Raw genomic sequence first — 18587 nt, forward strand, 5'->3', positions numbered from 1 at the left:
CGCGCACGTGCCCTCGCTGGGAACTGGACCCTGACCTCCTGGTCCGTGGTCCCCACTCAGCCACGGAGCCCCCCACCTCCCTCCTTATCGTCCTGGTGCGGGTGTAGCGTGGGGTTTGCCCGTGGTCACTTCCGGAAGATGCCATCCTGCCGCTCTTCCTGCTGCTGCCGCTCCCAATAGAGGAGCTGCCCGGCTGGTGTGGCTCAGTGGTTGAGCGCGCACCATCATCACTGATGTTTCCCTCCCTCTCCCTTCCTCTCCGAAATCAGCAAAATAAATAGCTGTTGAGATTTTTTTTTAATAATAATAATATTTGGCAGAGGGGACGTCAGAATAATCTATTCAGTATATGGATGGTCGTAAAATTCTCCGAAATCAGTAAAATAAATAGCTGTTGAGATTTTTTTTTTTAATAATAATAATACTTGGCAGAGGGGATGTCAGAATAATCTATTCAGTATATGGATGGTCGTAAAATTGTCATTTTACACAAGATAGTCGCCATTTACACGTTACTTGTGTTAGATTTGTTTTGTTTTGTTTTTTAAGTCATGTTTTTAGTCACCGTTAGCATTAACTCCATTTTTCTCATAGCCTTTTCCTTTTCCTTTTTTTTTATTACCTGGCTAAAAACAGCTTTATCTTTTGTTTGAAAGGGAGGGTTAGCTTTCAGGATTTGCTGTCAGTGATTCCTATAAAAAGATCTGGAGGATCTGATGCTGGATCGGGGTCACTGAAAGTGGTTTATTTCTGATTTCAGGAAGACCGACACTACCCTCTGAAGTTGGGATAATAATTTGTGACATCACTACTCCAACCTCACTGGACGAAATGGCCAGACAGGCAGCCATTGTCCTCAACTGTGTAGGACCAGTGAGTACTCAGCCCTCCTTTGTATTCGAACAGAGAACCTATTCACTTAGAGCAGCATCTGTCCCAGCAGCATCTGCTGCTTCATATTCCAGAGGATCCCGAGGGCGGGGCCTTCACCCTTTATGGGGAGTTTTCACTCCTGTGATCAGCAGACAGACAGGACCAAAATCTCCTGAGACCGGCCAGACCTCTGACTCAAGGAACTGTGTGCTGGGTTGTTTTGTTTGTTGATTGTTTACAGCTATCATTGGCAATCTTCCCCCCCCACCCTTTACTGTATGCTCCTTAAGTAAAAAATGTTGGAGCATGTTCTCCTACTATACTTTTTATTTATTATAAATTACTTTTCTGCATTACTATACAAATATTAGTTAAAAACGTGTAAAAATAGAGATTGAAAAAACTCATTCATTTGTTCAGGATTTATTGAATGCTTTTTATACAGGGGTGGGCAAAAGTAGGTTTACGGTAATTAATAAAGTAGGTTTACAAATTAACAATGCAAGAATAAACCCTGTGTTTAATGTACTCACAACTATAAACCTACTATTGCCTGCCCCTGAATGTAAATGCATTAGTCTAGGTACCTGCAGCATAATGGTGAACAAAACAGAATCTCTCATAGAACTTACAATCCAGTGGAAGAGACAGAAAAATAAGGTTATCATAGTAGGTAGTGATAAATGCTTTGAAGAAAAATAAAGCTGAATAAGGAGATGAAGAGATGGGCAGTCAGTGTCTATTGGATGGTCAGGGAAGATCTCTGAGTAATTGACATTTGCCCGGAGACCTGAGAGGTGAGGAAGTAAGCCATGTGAGTGTTTGAGGGGAGGTGTTCTGAGCAGGCCAAGCACAGGGTGGGAGTGTTAGGGGTGGCCGAGTTTAGAGTATATTTTAGAGTAGAGCCACCAGCTTTTGCTCTTGTACTAACTGGGTGTGAAAGAAGCACTTGGCTTGTGGAATGGTGTGTGTTGGGGACCCTGGCTGATCTGAGGAAGCCATCACAATTAGCAGAACCCTGGAGCACCACGCATCTAGAAAATCATTGATAACTTAAAAAATGAAAGCAGGAAGGTTTGTCATCACATAAAAATGTAATTAAGAAAAAAAAATGTAATTAAGACGGTGCTCATAGAAATCAAGACACTAACATTTTGATAGGTCTATGAGAGGTTTATGCAAATGTGAGGCAGTATTATTATCACACACAGTGATGCAATGTTTTGGTGAGCTTTTAGGGTTATAAGTATGCAGGATGCTCTATGTAACATGTTCTGGAGTAAAACTATTCTACTCAGCTTATCTTTATTTTTTTTTTTACAAGCTTTCTGTACTGTTTCAGAAGTTAGAAAACAAGCCATAATTCCTAGTTGATAAAAATATATTTAAAACAAGCAGGAAAAAAATAGTTTGGGCCTTGAGGATAACTTTCATCATTCTTTTAACCAAGTAGAGTTAAAATTAAACAGATCATGATTTCAAGTATCAACTTATAAAATGTGATAAATCAGAAAGCAAACAAGAGGACTCTTTTATTTTTTCAGAAAAATATATTTGCATGCAAATGTTCATATAAACATAAATTTTAAAAAGTTAAAATAATGTATTTAAGTTGTTGTTTATTTAGATTTATCTCATTCTTAACTATCTTAGGTTCTCTGGTCCTTTGCTTGAATTACTCTTATATACACCTCCAGCCAGCGCCTTTGCCCTTTCCTCCCCAGTACTTTGGAAAAAACCCGGTCCTGGTTATTCCGGATCTCTGCTTACTCTACCTGAGTGACCCAGCGTGGCTGGGAAAAGATGCCAACTGGTCCCACTTGAAATGCGTGACCCAAACCTCAGCACCTCCAGCGATTCTGCTCCATTCCTAGGCTGTTATTCTTTCTCCTACTCTTTGAAGCAGCAGTTTTTTGTTTTGTTCTGTTTTTTGTTAATTCACATCTAAGGATATTTTTCCATTGATTCTTAGAGAGAGTGGAAGGGACAGAGAGAGAAACATCGATTGGTTGCCTCCCGCATGCTGGGGATTGAGCCTGCAAGTGAAGTACATGCCCTCTACTAGAATCTAACCCAGGACCCTTCAGTCTGAGGGCCTGATGCTCTATCCATTGAGACAAATCGTCTAGGACCGAAGCAGCAGTTGTATAACTTTTTCCTCACACTTTTAGCATCCTGTCCCTTTTTCCTCACTGTTTTCTGGTGATTTTAAAAACTATTTTATTGAATTTATTGGGGTGATGAATTTATTGGGGTGACTGGTTAATAATTATATAAGTTTCGGGTGTAAAATTCTATGATACCTCAGCTATATATTGTATTGTGTATTCACCACCTGTAGTCAAGTCTCCTTCTGTCAACATTTATTCCCCACTTTACCCTCTTCTGCCTCCTCCACCCTCCCTTTCCCGATGGTAATCACCATATTGTTGTCCGTGTCTATGAGTTTGGAGGTTTGTTGTTGTTGATTTTTACTATGAAAATGGAAGCTGTCAGAACAGATGAAGTTCAGTGTTGATAGCATGGCAATGAGGGTCCTTCCTGATATGGCCCAAGTGTTTCTAGACTCATCACTTACATTCCCTGCGACTACCTGTGATTCAGGCGTCCTGAACAGCCCCCTTTCTTATACCTTTGCATATCTTTAGGCTACTTTATTCATATTTGATTTCTTAATAACCAAGACTGTACTTCCAAACAGAATGGTATTTCATTCACTTAAGTTTCCTAAGTAAGAGTAAATTGTTGGTTTTCTCTATTCCCCCAGTACCGATTTTATGGAGAACCTGTAGTAAAAGCATGTATTGAAAATGGAACTAGCTGCATTGACATCTCTGGAGAACCTCAGGTATGTAAACTGAAAAAACCCCACCAGAATTAATAGCCTAATTTTATGTTAAAGTGGGAGCTATCTAATGCCATTTGGCAGACATTCTAGAAGGTGGTGACTCCTCCTTGGTATTGAGAGATGGTGTTCCATTGCAGCTTCCAGGAGGGCATGGTGATGAGGTTTGGCTTCAGTTTGCTGGGACTTTTTCCTGCCCTATGATCTGAATTAATTAAAATAGCTCTGAGTAATTCTTGGGAAGGTGGTGACTCCTCCTTGGTGTTGAGAGATGGTGCTCTATTGCAGCTTCCAGGAGGGCATGGTGGTGAGGTTTCAGCTTCAGTTTGCTGGGACTTTTTCCTGCCCTAAGATCTGAATTAATTAAAATAGCTCTGAGTAATTCTTGGAATCTTATTTGGTATCTTTCATTATAAATTTCCTTTTTAAGCTCAGATGCCTTTACAACATTACAGAAAAATATATGTAAAATCCCCTCAACCTAAAAAGTTTAAATCATATTCATTGAATGCTTGCCACGTGCCCAACAATGTGCTAAATAAACATCACATGTAACTTTTTACCATTCTTAGAAAGTAAGTATCATCTTTTTCCCTGTTTTATAGATGAGAAAATTAAACCTTAGGAAGGTTAAGTAACTTGTTCAGAGTCATGCAACTAATAAGTAGAAAAACTAGGATTTGAATTGAGGTTTGCCTGACTGCAGGAAGTGATGTGTTCATAGCACTAAGCTACTTTAAAACTGTAACTCCTTTAAACTGTAACCTCTAGTCTACTGATTACTACCATCAGTGTGCCAATATAGTACCTACTTAGAGTTTATTGATTGCTAATGTATATTGGAAAATACCAGGAAAGTATAAATTACCAAAGTTTATTCATGAAGAGGTAGGAAACACAAATGAAACAAAAGCAATTCCTATATTATTTAAAATATTCCAGAGCAGAGAAAATGTGAAAAACTTGTTATCTCATAAGCTACCATAAAAGTAATATAAAAACCTAATAAAGATCCAGACATATAAAGAACTCTAAGTCATAATACAAATTCAAATAATGTAATTAAAATGGGCAAAAGGATGAGAAGAGACAAATTTGTGCAGAAGAATTCCAAATAGCATGGCTCAGTGGTTGGACGTCGATATGATCTAGGAGGTCATGGTTCCGGGCACATGCCCGGGTTGTGGGCTTGATCCCCAGTAGGGGATATGCAGGAAGCAGCTGATAGATGATTCTTATCATTGATGTTCCTCCCTCCCTCCCTCTCCCTTCCTCTCTCTCTGCAATCAATAAAAACATATTTTTTTAAAAAATTCCAAATACTTTATGTAGCTACTCTGCCCTCGGGGGAGTTATGGGGGCATAATTCCTCGCTCCTAAGTGTGGACCTTGCAGTCACTTCCTTCCAAAGAATACAGTACGGAAAGGAGGGGGATAAGTGAATAACATTACAGTGGACAAACCTGAAAAACACTTCCTCAGCTAGGTATTCAAGGTCAACATCAACAGTGATAAACTATTGATAGGATGTACTTTTGATATGATGTCATGACATGGCACCCTATACCCCATGGTCTTCCTTTCAAAAACGTGTAACTCCAGTCTCGTCATGAGAAAAACTTGCAATAAATTCCAATAGAGGGGCATTCTACGAAGTACCTGATCGATACTCCTCAAAACAGTCCAGTTCATAAAAAACAGAGTCTGTCACAGTCAAAAGAAGCTTAAGGGGCATGACAGTAAATGTAATGTGGTATCCTGGCTGGAGTCCTGGAACAGAAAAACAACTTTAGGTAAAAGCTAAAGAATCTGAATAAAGTATGGACTTTGGTTAATGATAATGTATCAATTTTGCTCTATTAATTGTAACAAATAATGTAAAAGATGTACTGATAGCAGAAACTGGGTGGGTGGTACTTGGGAACTCTCCTACTTAACGTTTCTGTAAATCTAAAACTTTTTAAAATATCAAGTAATTTTTATTTTATTTCTTTATTTTTAAAAAATATTTTTATTGATTTCAGAGAGGAAGGGAGAGGGAGAGGGAGATAGAAACATCAATGATGGGAGAGAATCATTGATTGGCTGCCTCCTGCACTCTCCCTACTGAGGATCGAGTCAGCAACCTGGGCATGTGCCCTTGACTGGAATTGAACCTGGGACCCTTCAGTCCGCAGGCTGATGCTCTATCCACTGAGCCAAACCGGCTAGGGCTCAAGTAATTTTTAAAAACAGGCAAAGGGTTTGAATAGACATTGTTTCCTTCTCACATTCCCTCCTTTCCTGCCACTATTTTTCTACATATGTATGCATGCATAGATATAGATCTATAATGATGTTCATCTCAGTAATGTGATTTGGTGTAACTTTTTTTTGCTTTCTTTATATTTTTTTCTGTGTTAATATGTGTTTTTTTATAAGAGGTATTTTACATTTACAAGTCATTCTGAAAAAGTAATAGTGTAAGTCAGATCAGCATCTGGCACATGTGGTAAATGTTTGCTAAATAAATGAAAAACATGTTGACAGTTAATATTTCTCCACAGAGCCATATTGGTTAGCATTTTCAAAGGTTAGTTCTTTTGTCTTTAAAGGTAATCACTTAATACTGGTCGAGATGTTTCTATATAGCTCTTACTCAGACCGTTTGTCCTCAATTTTTAGTTTCTGGAACTAATGTATTGGAAGTATCATCAGAAAGCTGCAGAAAAAGGAGTTTATATCATTGGAAGCAGTGGCTTTGACTCCATTCCAGCAGATATGGGAGTAATATATACCAGCAATAAAATTAATGGTAATTATTGATTAATTCACAATAGTTGAATTTAACAGTAGAAAGCCTTCATGTTTGCAATTAATGATGAACTAAAATCTGGTTGATTGAGAAAAGAAATATCTATAAATGGGTAATGTTAAAACACACACTGTTTTTAATATAGCTATGCTTATTATAAAATGCTATTGACACTATCGTTTTGTTTTTTAAGATATGGATAGTAGTGTAAGTGTTCTAAAGTGAAGAATTATCCATTGTCTCAATTTCTTTATGTTTACAGCTGTAAAATTTCTAGGGAAAATATTTGGCAGCCATTATAAATTCAAATTTGCTTTGTTTAGGAATTAACACATTTTAAGTTATGTTTTATATAGATATTATAGTCAAAGGTTTTATTTTTTTAACCAACAAAGCTAGAAAGCATTGGACAAAGTTTTTGATATCTTTTTTACCCCATTTATAAACTAGAGGCAATAATTCAAGAATAGAAAACATCATCAATAGTTTGGTAAAACATGGAAATTACTAATATCATGCATATTTTAAAAGTATTCATTTAGAGAATGACCTAAAAAGAGAATTCCAGTACCACACAAACTGTTCTAGAGCTTAGAAAGATGAAGTGTTTCAGTTTATATTTAAAAGTTAACTCTGAACCAAAGCCCAACAAAGATAGCACACATTAAAAAAAAAAGAAAGCTAAAATCAATCTTGCTTGTGAAACAGGTTGTAAAAAGAAAATGCTAAATAAAATTTTAATAAACATCGAGTGACATTTTAGAAGAATAATATATCAAGATAAAGATTTATTAGAAAGTTACATAATCATCACATCAGAATATCAGTGGTGAAAGCTATACGTCCATCTCAATAACTGATTAGAAAATTCATGTCATGTACTGATTACAGTTTTAGAAATTGAAGAATAGAATAATTTCTTAACATAATAAATGTCAGAGAGCAATAGCCAACCTCATACTTAATGATGCAACACTGGAACCATTCCCAATAAAAAGAAAAACATGAATTGAACATCTTTAAAATATTTAGTCTTTCAATCCATAGACCAGGTATGTCTCTATTGTCCTTTAAGTCTGTAAAGTTTAGATGTTTTCTTCATGATAATCCTACATATATCTTATTGAAGTTATTCCCAAATATTTAAAAGTTTTTGTTACTTTAAATAGGTCTTTTTTTTTTTTCTTTTTAAGGGAGAGCTAATACTTTAAGGTGTGTGTAAAAACTTTTTTCAGATACTAAAAGCTAGGAGTCAGATTTTAACAATTATCTAGCTGATTTTTGATGCAGGTGGTCCACATTTTATGGCATACAGCTTTACTGGTCCATTTTCTTTCTTAGGAGGGATTAGATCACAGAGCCACATATTCAGGCTATGTTCTCCTAACAGCCCTTCCAAACATCTCTGCTGTGATATCCCTTAATGATCTGTTCTTGGTTTTTGTCAGAGGTCAGACTACTGACATTTACGTGGCTATAATTCTCTCCTGCTGTCGCATCATCATTGATGACATGGTTCATTACTTTCTCAGTGTCAACCTTCCTAAGTACCATGTTTTAATTTTTTCTTGGAATTAAACCTAGGAACACTGTCTTTTATGAAATTGATATTTCATTTTTATCAGATTTTGAGATTCAGCCCATTATGCTTTTCTTTTGTCTTACTGCTCTGGAGAATTTCAAAGATTAATTAAATACTTAATCACTGTGCCTATATATTAGTTCTCATGGTTAATATAATTGATTTCTCCCCTTTTTTCTGGTTTTGGTTTTCTATATTTACTTTATACTTATATTTTTATTCCATTTTAAAAGTCTTTAAGTATTTTATAAGTCATCACAAAGGCCATTTTGATAGGTTTTCTGTACATTAATTGTATGTCACTATTAATAAGTATTCTTAAAAGCTGTCATATTAGAAAACCAAATAATTCCCATAGATGTACTTCTCAGAACTATGTCCTGCTGGCCTTCCAGGATGAGTGAGCTAAATTGTTGCCTTATTGGGAGATTTTTAGTGTCAGTTTGAATACTCGCAAATATTTTGTCAGTATTCGCAGATAGAGTTTATGCCAAACTACTCTTTCTGACAATTTACCTGGTTCAGCTGCCTTTTAACTCTGTTTACAATAACATAGTAAAACTGTTACCAGTATTGATTTTCTGACTATATCAGCTGTAGGCTTAGTAAAAGCAGTCCCTAAATGAATAGGAATCGTTCATTGTTACTGTCCTGGCAAAATAGATTTTATTTGATTTTACATTGACCATTTTCCTACTCTTGTAGGTACTTTGACTGCGGTGGAAAGTTTCCTGACTATAAATTCAGGACCTGAGGTTAGTTTTCCTCTTTGTCATGTGCTTTCTAAGTTAATACTAAAAACATTTTGAAATGATACATGCTTCTTAAAAAAATATTTAAATTAATTATACATATATTTGTACTTTTTAGTGTATGAAAGTCCCTGTGTTTAATTTTAAAAAATAAAGATACTAGATTGCTGAGAATTCCTTTGACCTAAGAATAGAATTTATTTTTTAAAACAACTGCACAATTTGTTATATTAGAATGAATTCCCATGATCCTAACTAACGTTTCTATGGTGGTTCTGCAATAAATTGGTGGTTGTCAGCCAAGACAGTTATCACCTTAGTGCAGAGTCAGTGCGTTTTATTATGTGCCTAACGGGGTTAGGTGCTTTCGTGGCCAAACAAGAAATGCATGATATAAATACATTTACAGTCTATTTGGGAACATAAGATAGTTGCCTTTCTGGGAAGAGACCATGTTTGTGATAGTACTTTATTTTCAGTGGTGTCTAACGAGGCTTCCTAAGTATTCGTTCATTCCACCCTGGCTATGTAGCTCAGTTGGTTAGATACACCAAGGTTGCAGGCTTTTATATATATAGACTAGGGGCCCAGTGCATGAATTCATGCACCTTGAAAGGAACTGTGGGCCGTGAGGCTGTGGTGGGTACAGGGGCTGGTCTCAGCCCATCCTCTGCGCCCCCACCCAACCCCTCCTGCCATAACCCCGGTCCCCTGTCTGCTGGCAGCCCTGTTTCCGCCACTGCCACTCCCACATGCTGACAGCGCCGGCCCTGCTGACAGTGCGGAGCAATTGGGGCCGGCACTAACAGCGGGTGCAAGCAGGGCCAGCGCTGTCAGCGGGTGCGGCGGAGGCAGCTGCCAGCCTGATTGCCCCTTAGGAGCAGGGGGAGGTGGAGAAGCCTGAGGGGTGATCGGGGCCAGCAGCCACCACTTACACCCGCTGACTGCACTGAGCGATCAGGGCCAGCGCTGGGCACTGGCAGCGAGTGCGAGCAGCGGCTCCGGCGCCAGCAATGGGTGCGAGTGCCAGGCGGGACTGCAGCGTGCGGGACTACAGCGTGCGGGAGCAAAGAATTTTCAGTAACTACCAGAGGCTCGCCCCAATGACAGCGACCAGCACCCCGCCCTGTCTTGGTCTGGCGCCCCCGCTCACCTGCTCCACCATCCTGCTGTGGCCGATGCCCTTCATGTTCTGCTCATGCCCTGTGGTGGTCAGTGCACGTCATAGCAACCGGTTGTTCCACAGTTTGGTCTATTTGCATATTAGCATTTTATTATATAGGATACTGATGGGCACTTGGGCTGTTTCCAAATCTTAGCTATTGTAAATAACACTGCTATGAACATAGGGGTGCATATATTCTTTCTGATTGGTGTTTTAGGGCTTTAGGATATATTCTCAGAAGCAGGATTGCTGGCTCAAATGGAAGTTCCATTTTTAATTTTTTGAGGAAACTCCATACTGTGTACTAGGGTTCCTTTTTCTCCACATCCTTGCCAGCACTTTTCATCTGTTGAGTTGTTGATGATAGTCATTCTGACTGTGAGGTGTGAGGTGATTTCTTATTGTAGTTTTAATTTCCATTTCTCTGATGATTAGTGACTCTGGACATTTTTTCATATGTCTCTTGGCCATTTGTATGTCCTCTTTGGAGAATTGTCTAGTCAGGTCTTCTGCCCATTTTTTAATTGGATTGTTTGTCTTATCAGCTGTATTGTTGGCAAATACGTTCTCCCATACAGTGGGTTCCCTTTTCGGTTTTTTTTTGTTTGTTTGTTTTGTTTTTTAAATATATTTTATTGATTTTTCACAGAGAGGAAGGGAGAGAGATAGAGAGAGTTAGAAACATCGATGTGAGAGAAACATCGATCAGCTGCCTCTTGCACATCCCCCACTGGGGATGTGCCCGCAACCCAGGTACATGCCCTTGACCGGAATCGAACCTGGGACCTCTCAGTCCGCAGGCTGACACTCTATCCACTGAGCCAAACTGGTTTCGGCCCCTTTTCGTTTTGATGGTAGTTTCTTTTGCTGTGCAAAAGCATTTTATTTTGATGTAGTCTCATTTGTTTATTTTCTCCTTAGTTTCCTTTGCCCTAGGATATATATTGGCAAAAATTCTGCTACATGAGATGTCTGATATTTTACTGCCTATGTTTTCTTCTAAGATTTTATGGTTTCATGCCTTAAATTTCAGTCTTTTATCCATTTTGAATTTATTCTTGTGTATAGTATAAGTTGGTGGTCCAGTTTCATCTTTTTGCATGTGTCTGTCCAGTTTTCCCAACACCATTTGTTGAAGAGGCTGTCTTTACTCCATTGTATGTTCTTGCCTCCTTTGTCAAATATGATTTGACCGTAATGGTGTGGGTCAATTTCTGCGGTCTCTATTCTGATCCATTGGCCTATATGCCTGTTTTTGTGCCAGTACCAGGCTGTTTTGGTTATAATGGCTTTGTGGTATAGTTTGATATCTGGTATTGTGATTCTTTGCCTTTCATTGTTATCAAAGCTAAGATATTAAAAACCTGACTCTTCTGATGATGTTATTGTCTCCCTTATTGTGCTTATTAGCAATCAACAGTATCTGCACATCTGCCTCACCAATATTCCTCTTTCTTTTTCTTTTTAAAAAATATTTTATTGATTTTTTACAGAGAGGAAGGGAGAGGGATAGAGAGTTAGAAACATCGATGAGAGAGAAACATCAATCAGCTGCCTCCTGCACATCCCCTACTGGGGATGTGCCCGCAACCAAGGTACATGCCCTTGACCAGAATCAAACCTGGGACCCTTCAGTCCGCAGGCCGACGCTCTATCCACTGAGCCAATATCGGTTAGGGCTGATATTCCTCTTTCAAAGTCTTGTGACAAAGTTGGTTTTGAATGTTTCTAAATGACTTTATTCATTCAGACAAAGTAAACAACATATAAGGCAGGACATAATACAGTTATGCACAATCAAAATTATAAATTAAGTTTGAAATATTTACATAATAGAGAATTAAAAGGCCCACCTAGATGTTCGGGAAAGAAGGTTCAGCACTAGGATGGTAAGTTCCAGGATTACTTCTTCGCCTGTGCTCTCCTTTCTGCCACTCATTTCTTCTTTTTTTAATAACCTAAAATAATATTTTTTTATTGGTTTCAGAGAGGAAGGGAGAGGGCGAGAGAGAGAGAAACATCAATGCTGAGAGAAAAATCATTGATCCACTGCCTCATGCATGTCCCCTACTGGGGATTGAGCCCACAACCCGGGCATGTGCCCTGACTGGGAATTGAACCATGTCCTCCTGGTTCATAGGTCGACGCTCAACCACTGAGCCACATCGGCCAGGCTATATGTTGAAATTTTAAGGAATCAACATAAGGATATGGATTAGAGAGGCTAATTTTGAAGGAATATGGTCAGTTGAGTGAAAATTATGAAGTGAAATACAATGGCTTATTGAAAAGAGCATAAATAATGGTAGAAGGGAATAAGAAAGGGCATTTGTTGGTATAAATATTGAATGTGACCAAAATAATGAGTGTTATTGCTGCCTAGCCGGTCATGAAAATTCATCTCAAAATGATCAAATAATGGATTATGCCTGGCATAAATAGAGGTGAACTGTTCTTTGTGCCAATTATATCTTACTTGGTTTTATATTTTAATAATTATTTCTTAAGACATGTTTCTTTAACTCTTTAATTATTTTATTAGGGGTTGTGCATTCATGATGGTACCTGGAAGTCAGCAGTTTATGGTTTTGGAAATCAGAATCAATTGAAAAAACTACGAAATCAGTCAAATCTGAAACCTGTCCCAATTGTTGGTGCAAAATTAAAAAGAAGGTATATTAGTTCAAAATCTATTTTTTAGTATATCTAGTCTAACTATTTTGTGTTGATCTGGCTATTAATAAAGTATGCTACTAAGAAAAGCCTGCAGACTAGTTTGTAGTAAGTCCAGAATTTTTCTCAAAGATAAATAAAATATAATTAATACCTTACCCTAAGCTTAAGTATGTCATCTCTATATATAAAAACCTAATATGCAAAGTGCCCCCTTGGGAGTTCTACCAACCCGGAGTTTGATCACTCGCTATGACGTGTGCTGACCACCGTGGGGCAGCACAGAACAAAGGGAGTCCCTGGCCTGCAGCCAGCAGCCGCTAGGGACCCTACCTGTGCATGAATTTCGTGCACTGGGCCTCTAGTATATAATAATACATTTGGCTCTGGCCTGGTTTGCTCGCAGTTGTTAGAGCGTCAGCTCTTGGACTAAGGATGGCAGGTTTGATTCCTGGTCAAGGGTAATGTGTTGCAGGCTCAATCCCTGGGGGCGCATGTAGGAGGCAACCAACCAATGTTTCTCTCTCCCCCACCACCTCCTCCCCTTCCAGCCTCTAAATATCAATGGGGAAAATACTGTGAGGTTTCATTAATAAATAAATAAAATAATACATTTATACCCTTGGGAAAAAGTTTTTGACTTTTCACTATTGATATCAAAATTAAACATCAATTAAATTTTGTACAGTAAAACTATCAACTTAAAGTGTGATAATCTTATGTACTAGTAACTTAATCAACATGTGAATAGCACTCAGAGTTTGGCTGTTGAAATGAGTGTTCTCTTTATCATTGTCCTGTGAAACTGATGGGGTGAAACATAGTTAAACTACACGTATTAAGTGCCCACGGCGAAGAATACTCCTCTGTCCAACTGGGCTCATGTTTGGGTGCAGGTGTAGAGAATAAAGGACAAATACTGAAATATTAATTAGGAGCAGATCTGCCATCTTCGTTGTTCTTACTGCCTTGAGAAAAGTTAAAATGGTTATTCAGAAATGTACCAGTTGAAATGGCGGTCACTGTTACTGGAGAGAATGCAGCCGGGTCTGTCTTGCAGGTGGCCAGTCTCCTACTGCAGAGAACTCAGCAGTTACTCCATTCCTTTCCTGGGAGCGGATGTGTCTGTTGTGAAGCGAACTCAGCGTTACTTGCATGAAAATTTAGATCAATCACCTGTAAGTTTATATGATTGATTTTTTAATAAAGAGCATTCTATGTTTGTTGTAGTTTCCCTACAGTTTAATTAGGATTTTTATGTTTGTAAAGCAAAAAAAGAAATAGCTAGATAATGTGTGTTTCGTTTCTGGAAGTTGACAGAGTCAGTAGTTAGTGTAGAGCATTTTGCATGTTATGGGGGTGGTAATGACCTCCCCCCATTGTTCATATCTGGCCTATTGAACACTTGAATGGAACACAACAGCAGCAAGTTCAGTGCAGGAAGTCCTGGTTCATAAACCCGACCGTCAGCTGCTGGAGTTCTTCCTGTGCTGGTGGAGGCGTCTGGGTTCTCTTCTTCTCTCCTTGCTGCTTCTGAGTATCACCCTGCTCCTGTTTCTGAGGGAAGCACACAATTGCTCCATCTGCTGAGACTTGAAGAGGCCACTATCTCAAGTTAAAAGATCAGAGAATTTTCTTATAGAAGAGCTTATAAGTGTAGTCTGTGCTCTATCAGGTATAATTGCTAAGTTCGGTATGTGATTGAACTTTCTATATATGGATCATGTGGAAGCTAATTAGTATTTGCAACGATTTCTTTTAAAAATATGCTCCCGACGTCTGGTTTCTGAACAGGCTTTCAGAACATAACATAGTCATAAGGTGGGAACGGCTTTTGTTCACATTTATGACTTCAGAGCACGTTCTAAGAGCCGACGTTATAACTAGAGAGTCACGTTCGGACTTCCATTCTCATCTAGGTCCAGTATGCGGCTTACGTCACTGTGGTAGTCATAAGGTGGGAACGGCTTTTGTTCATATTTATGACTTCAGAGCACGTTCTAAGAGCCGACATTATAACTAGGACTTCCGTTCTCATCTAGGTCCAGTATGCGGCTTACGTCACTGTGGGAGGCATCACCTCTGTTATTAAGCTGATGTTTGCAGGACTTTTCTTTTTATTGTTTGTGAAGTTTGGCATTGGAAGGCAGCTTCTCATCAGAGTAAGTGATCTATTTATGAAATTGGATGTACAAGCATTTCCATGAGTTTAAAATAGTTCACTGAGGGCTGCTGTTTTTCCCCTTTAGTTTCCATGGCTCTTCTCCTTTGGGTATTTTTCAAAACAAGGTCCAACACAAAAACAGGTAACTCTTTCTTTTGTGTTCAGGTCTAAAATAATATGTTTCCTTCTTTGTTTTTACTTTTCCTCAGTGGAGTGACAATCACAGCTAAGACTTGATGGAGCACTTGCTATTTACATTCTTCACATAAATTAGATTACTTAATCTTCTCAAACACCTCTAGAAGTGGGTTTTATCTCCATCTTTACATCTCTAAGTGGAACAATAATAAATTACTTGCAGCCTATTTTTGTCTTGGCACCTCAGATACCTAAAACCAGATTATCATATTCTATCAACCTAAAATAAAAAGTACTTGCAGCTTTTGCCCTAATACTGCCTATTTCAGCGGTGCTATCCTGTAAGCCACAAGATAAGACTCATCTATATCTCCTCCTTGTTCCTAGTCACCTCCGGCCCCGCCCCCCCAGCATCACACCAGTCTTCAAAACTTGCATCCTCAAAGAATTAATATTTGCTCCATGCTTAAAGGATAACAGCATATTCTGGCAGATAGAAAGTTGATGTTTTTATCTATTGAAAATCTCTCATATGAAGTAGAATAATAGGTTAGATTGTGCTCAGGGGAAATTACATATTTCTTAAATAAACATTTGTTTGGTTTCTTTTTCTCAGATTGATGCCGCCTCATTTACAATGACATTTTTTGGTCAAGGATACAGCCACGGCTGTTCTACTGAGAATAACAAACCCAATATCAGAGTTTGTACTCAGGTGAAAGGACCAGGTATTTCACATATGACTTAAGGATACTTGGGAATTTTACACTGTGTTAAATATAAGGTGGTATGTTATTCTTTTCAAAAACATAATTATTTTAGAAATATATTTGCACAAATTATTTAAGTATTACTGATAAATGATTCTGTCAAAAGAAGGATTGAAATTATTGGTATAATCCAGTTTTATTAGTGTATCTCCCCCTCTGTTTTTCTTTCTCAGGATGATTCAGTAATCTGCATGGCAGGTTTTAATATTAAAAAGAGAAGGGACTGGTTGATATCTGTTTGGTCCAAGGCTTATTTGGACTTTGTAATTACCCTGATATTGTTTACAAAATGGGTGTATACATGTGCATTTTTCTGGGGAGGGTAAAAACTTTTGTAAGGTTGTTAAAAGTAAGTATCATCCAAAAAAGTTCTAGAACTTTTTCTGTAAATTTTAGATAACTATACAGATAGTCCCACTTATGAATTATAGTATAATTGTAAGTCTAGTTACTGTCATCCCTGATAGGTTACAAGAGGTTCGTTTTGCAGTTTTAATCAAGCAAGAGGGAAAGATATCTTTGTATCTTGCCCTTTTTTCAAATTCCCATCTGGGTTACTAAGATAAGTTGACTGTGTTTTTATTATCTGACAGGAGTGTAAACACTAATGCCCCAGCTGGTTACAGTGACTTCTTCTTGAAGTGAGACTTCTCTTAAGTTACTCTGGGTTTGTTTTTTAAGAAATTGAGTCCTTTTTTAAGTGAAGTGTAGTGCATTAATAGAGAAACAAGAAATCCTAGGATCATTGGCTTTGGTTATTATCAAGAGGCAGTGCAATGTAGTGGGTAAGAGCTACCTGAGTGCAATTCTGGCTCAGCCACTGCCTGGCTTTGTGAGTTTGGACTAGTCACTTAACCTGTCTATGCCTCAGTTTCCTCATCTGTAAAATGGGGACAAAAATAGAGCTAACCTTAGTTAGCACTATTGCTAAGGAGAATCAAATGAATTTGGTAAATTTAAAGCCCTTAATACAGTTCCTAACACTTCGTTAAGTACTATGTAAATATTAATTATTATTTTTGTTATTGAGTGAACAAAGTGCTTATTGAGATAATTCTGTATACCTAGAGTTAGATCTAAAACCTCCTATTTAATTTTTGGGCGTTTTGAATGCATATTTTATGAAAACTTTTTCTTTGTTCAACTGTTTTCTGCAGAGGCTGGCTATATAGCTACCCCCATAGCCATGGTCCAGGCAGCCATGACCCTTCTAAATGATGTCTCTAATCTTCCTAGCGTGTAAGTCTGGTTTTCTTCTAATTTGAGGATCGCTTTTTCATGTTATGTTTTAGCTTATATTGATTTGATTTTCAGGCATTGGGTCTGCACAAGTGTTTACAGTTCCTTTGATACAGAGCTAGAGGTAAATTAAACTTGTGAGAAGGAAAATCCCTTATGGACTCTGGAAACAATGCAGAGGTGATGGAGAGGAGACAGAGACGTTTGAGGGCCAGTTAAGGTGACTTCAGTTCCCTGGGAGCACTGACACCAGCGTGATTGATTCCTGGCGTCCTGGCGAGATGATTATCAAGGGGACTGTCTACTGGAGCATTTAGCTGTTCCCTAAAAGTAGGCCAGCTTCACAAAGGAACATAGGCCCTCAGGCTCAGAAGTAAACAAGTAGGACCTGAAACCTGTTAAGTCATAAGCAGAAAAATTATATAGAATGAAACCTAATTAAATTTTTCCAAATAGTTGTATACCCTTTGAATATATTTAGCATTTACATTTCAAGAAACATTTTTCATTCGGTTTCAGTCCTCTTTATGCTTTATTAATCATTGATTACCTACATTTATTCCACTCAGGTAGTTATTTATCCTCCTGGTCAGAGGGCTGTCTATATCGGGTGGTTCCCTGATGGGTGGCCCTTGTGCCCCGCGCACACTGTGTTGGGGAACAGCTGCACTAGTCGCTGTGCTGGGCACCAGCTTCCCCCCGGAGTAAGAGCTGCTTGCTCATTGGCTGGCTTTAGGAATGAACCCAAAGGAGCCCAGAACAGCATCAAAAGAATCAGGTTTCCGTGAGCTGTGCAGGGATTGATAGCTAGTCCTCGGCAAGTCACTCCGCTCCAGCAGAGGGAGGGCAGAGCCTGCTTGGCTCACTGTGGTCTCATTATTGTCTTCCAGAGGCGGCGTCTTCACACCTGGAGCCGCTTTCGCCAAAACAAAATTGATTGACAGACTCAACAGACGAGGCCTGGAATTCAGTGTCATTAGCAGCTCGGAAGTCTAAACAATTGAAGATTTTTCTGAAGTCATAAAGCGCATGAATTAACAGCTTTTTTATTTGAAATTCTTCTGTGAGCCTGCCTGGCTCTATGTGGAAAAGATTACCAAATCTAAAATATGTACACATTAAAAGCAGGAATTATACTAGCTTACCCTAAATTTCAAATCTTACCTGATTTTGTGATTTTATTGCTTGTGAGAGAGAACTAATATTTGACTGACTTTTTCATTGAAGAATTCATGGTCAATTTTTATATGTGAGCTGGCAGATCAGAGGGTGGGAGTATCTTATCTGTGTTGCTAACAGATCCCTTAAGGAGGCACCCAGGCTGGTCAAGGCCTCACTGCTGATTTCCTTGCCATGACATTGAGTGGGTCTTACTTTCTAGTGACTTTTTCTACCCATGTGTGGGCCTTTGCCAAGTGAAACTGTACTTTGTTACTTTAGCGTAGTTTTCACCCGTCTACACAGATTGATTTTGGACTTACCCAAGTTGCATAATAAAGGATTGTCAATTGAATGGTGGTTTTGTGTTTGGCTGGTACTTGGGTAGTGGTAGAAATGTGCTTACTATGTACAGCCTTTCCCATAAGCCCCTG

The 18587-nt window shown here is 38.5% G+C and overlaps 1 protein-coding gene across 1 annotated transcript in view; it reads left to right on the top strand.

Moving 5' to 3' along the window:
- The window catches only part of SCCPDH (saccharopine dehydrogenase (putative)), a 43311-nt gene extending 24798 nt beyond the window's left edge, over positions 1-18513 (top strand). Inside the window, exons 5-15 of the mRNA XM_005880153.2 lie at positions 761-873; positions 3641-3721; positions 6383-6512; positions 8800-8849; positions 12554-12684; positions 13745-13862; positions 14727-14846; positions 14934-14990; positions 15603-15714; positions 16914-16995; positions 17886-18513. Coding sequence (XP_005880215.2) covers positions 761-873; positions 3641-3721; positions 6383-6512; positions 8800-8849; positions 12554-12684; positions 13745-13862; positions 14727-14846; positions 14934-14990; positions 15603-15714; positions 16914-16995; positions 17886-17991 — 1100 coding nt within the window. The 3' untranslated portion in view covers positions 17992-18513. The remainder of the gene's footprint in view (positions 1-760; positions 874-3640; positions 3722-6382; positions 6513-8799; positions 8850-12553; positions 12685-13744; positions 13863-14726; positions 14847-14933; positions 14991-15602; positions 15715-16913; positions 16996-17885) is intronic.
- Positions 18514-18587: the final 74 nt, after the last annotated feature.

This window comes from Myotis brandtii, unplaced genomic scaffold (genome assembly GCF_000412655.1).
Source record: "Myotis brandtii unplaced genomic scaffold, ASM41265v1 scaffold627, whole genome shotgun sequence".
Lineage (NCBI taxonomy): Eukaryota > Metazoa > Chordata > Mammalia > Chiroptera > Vespertilionidae > Myotis > Myotis brandtii.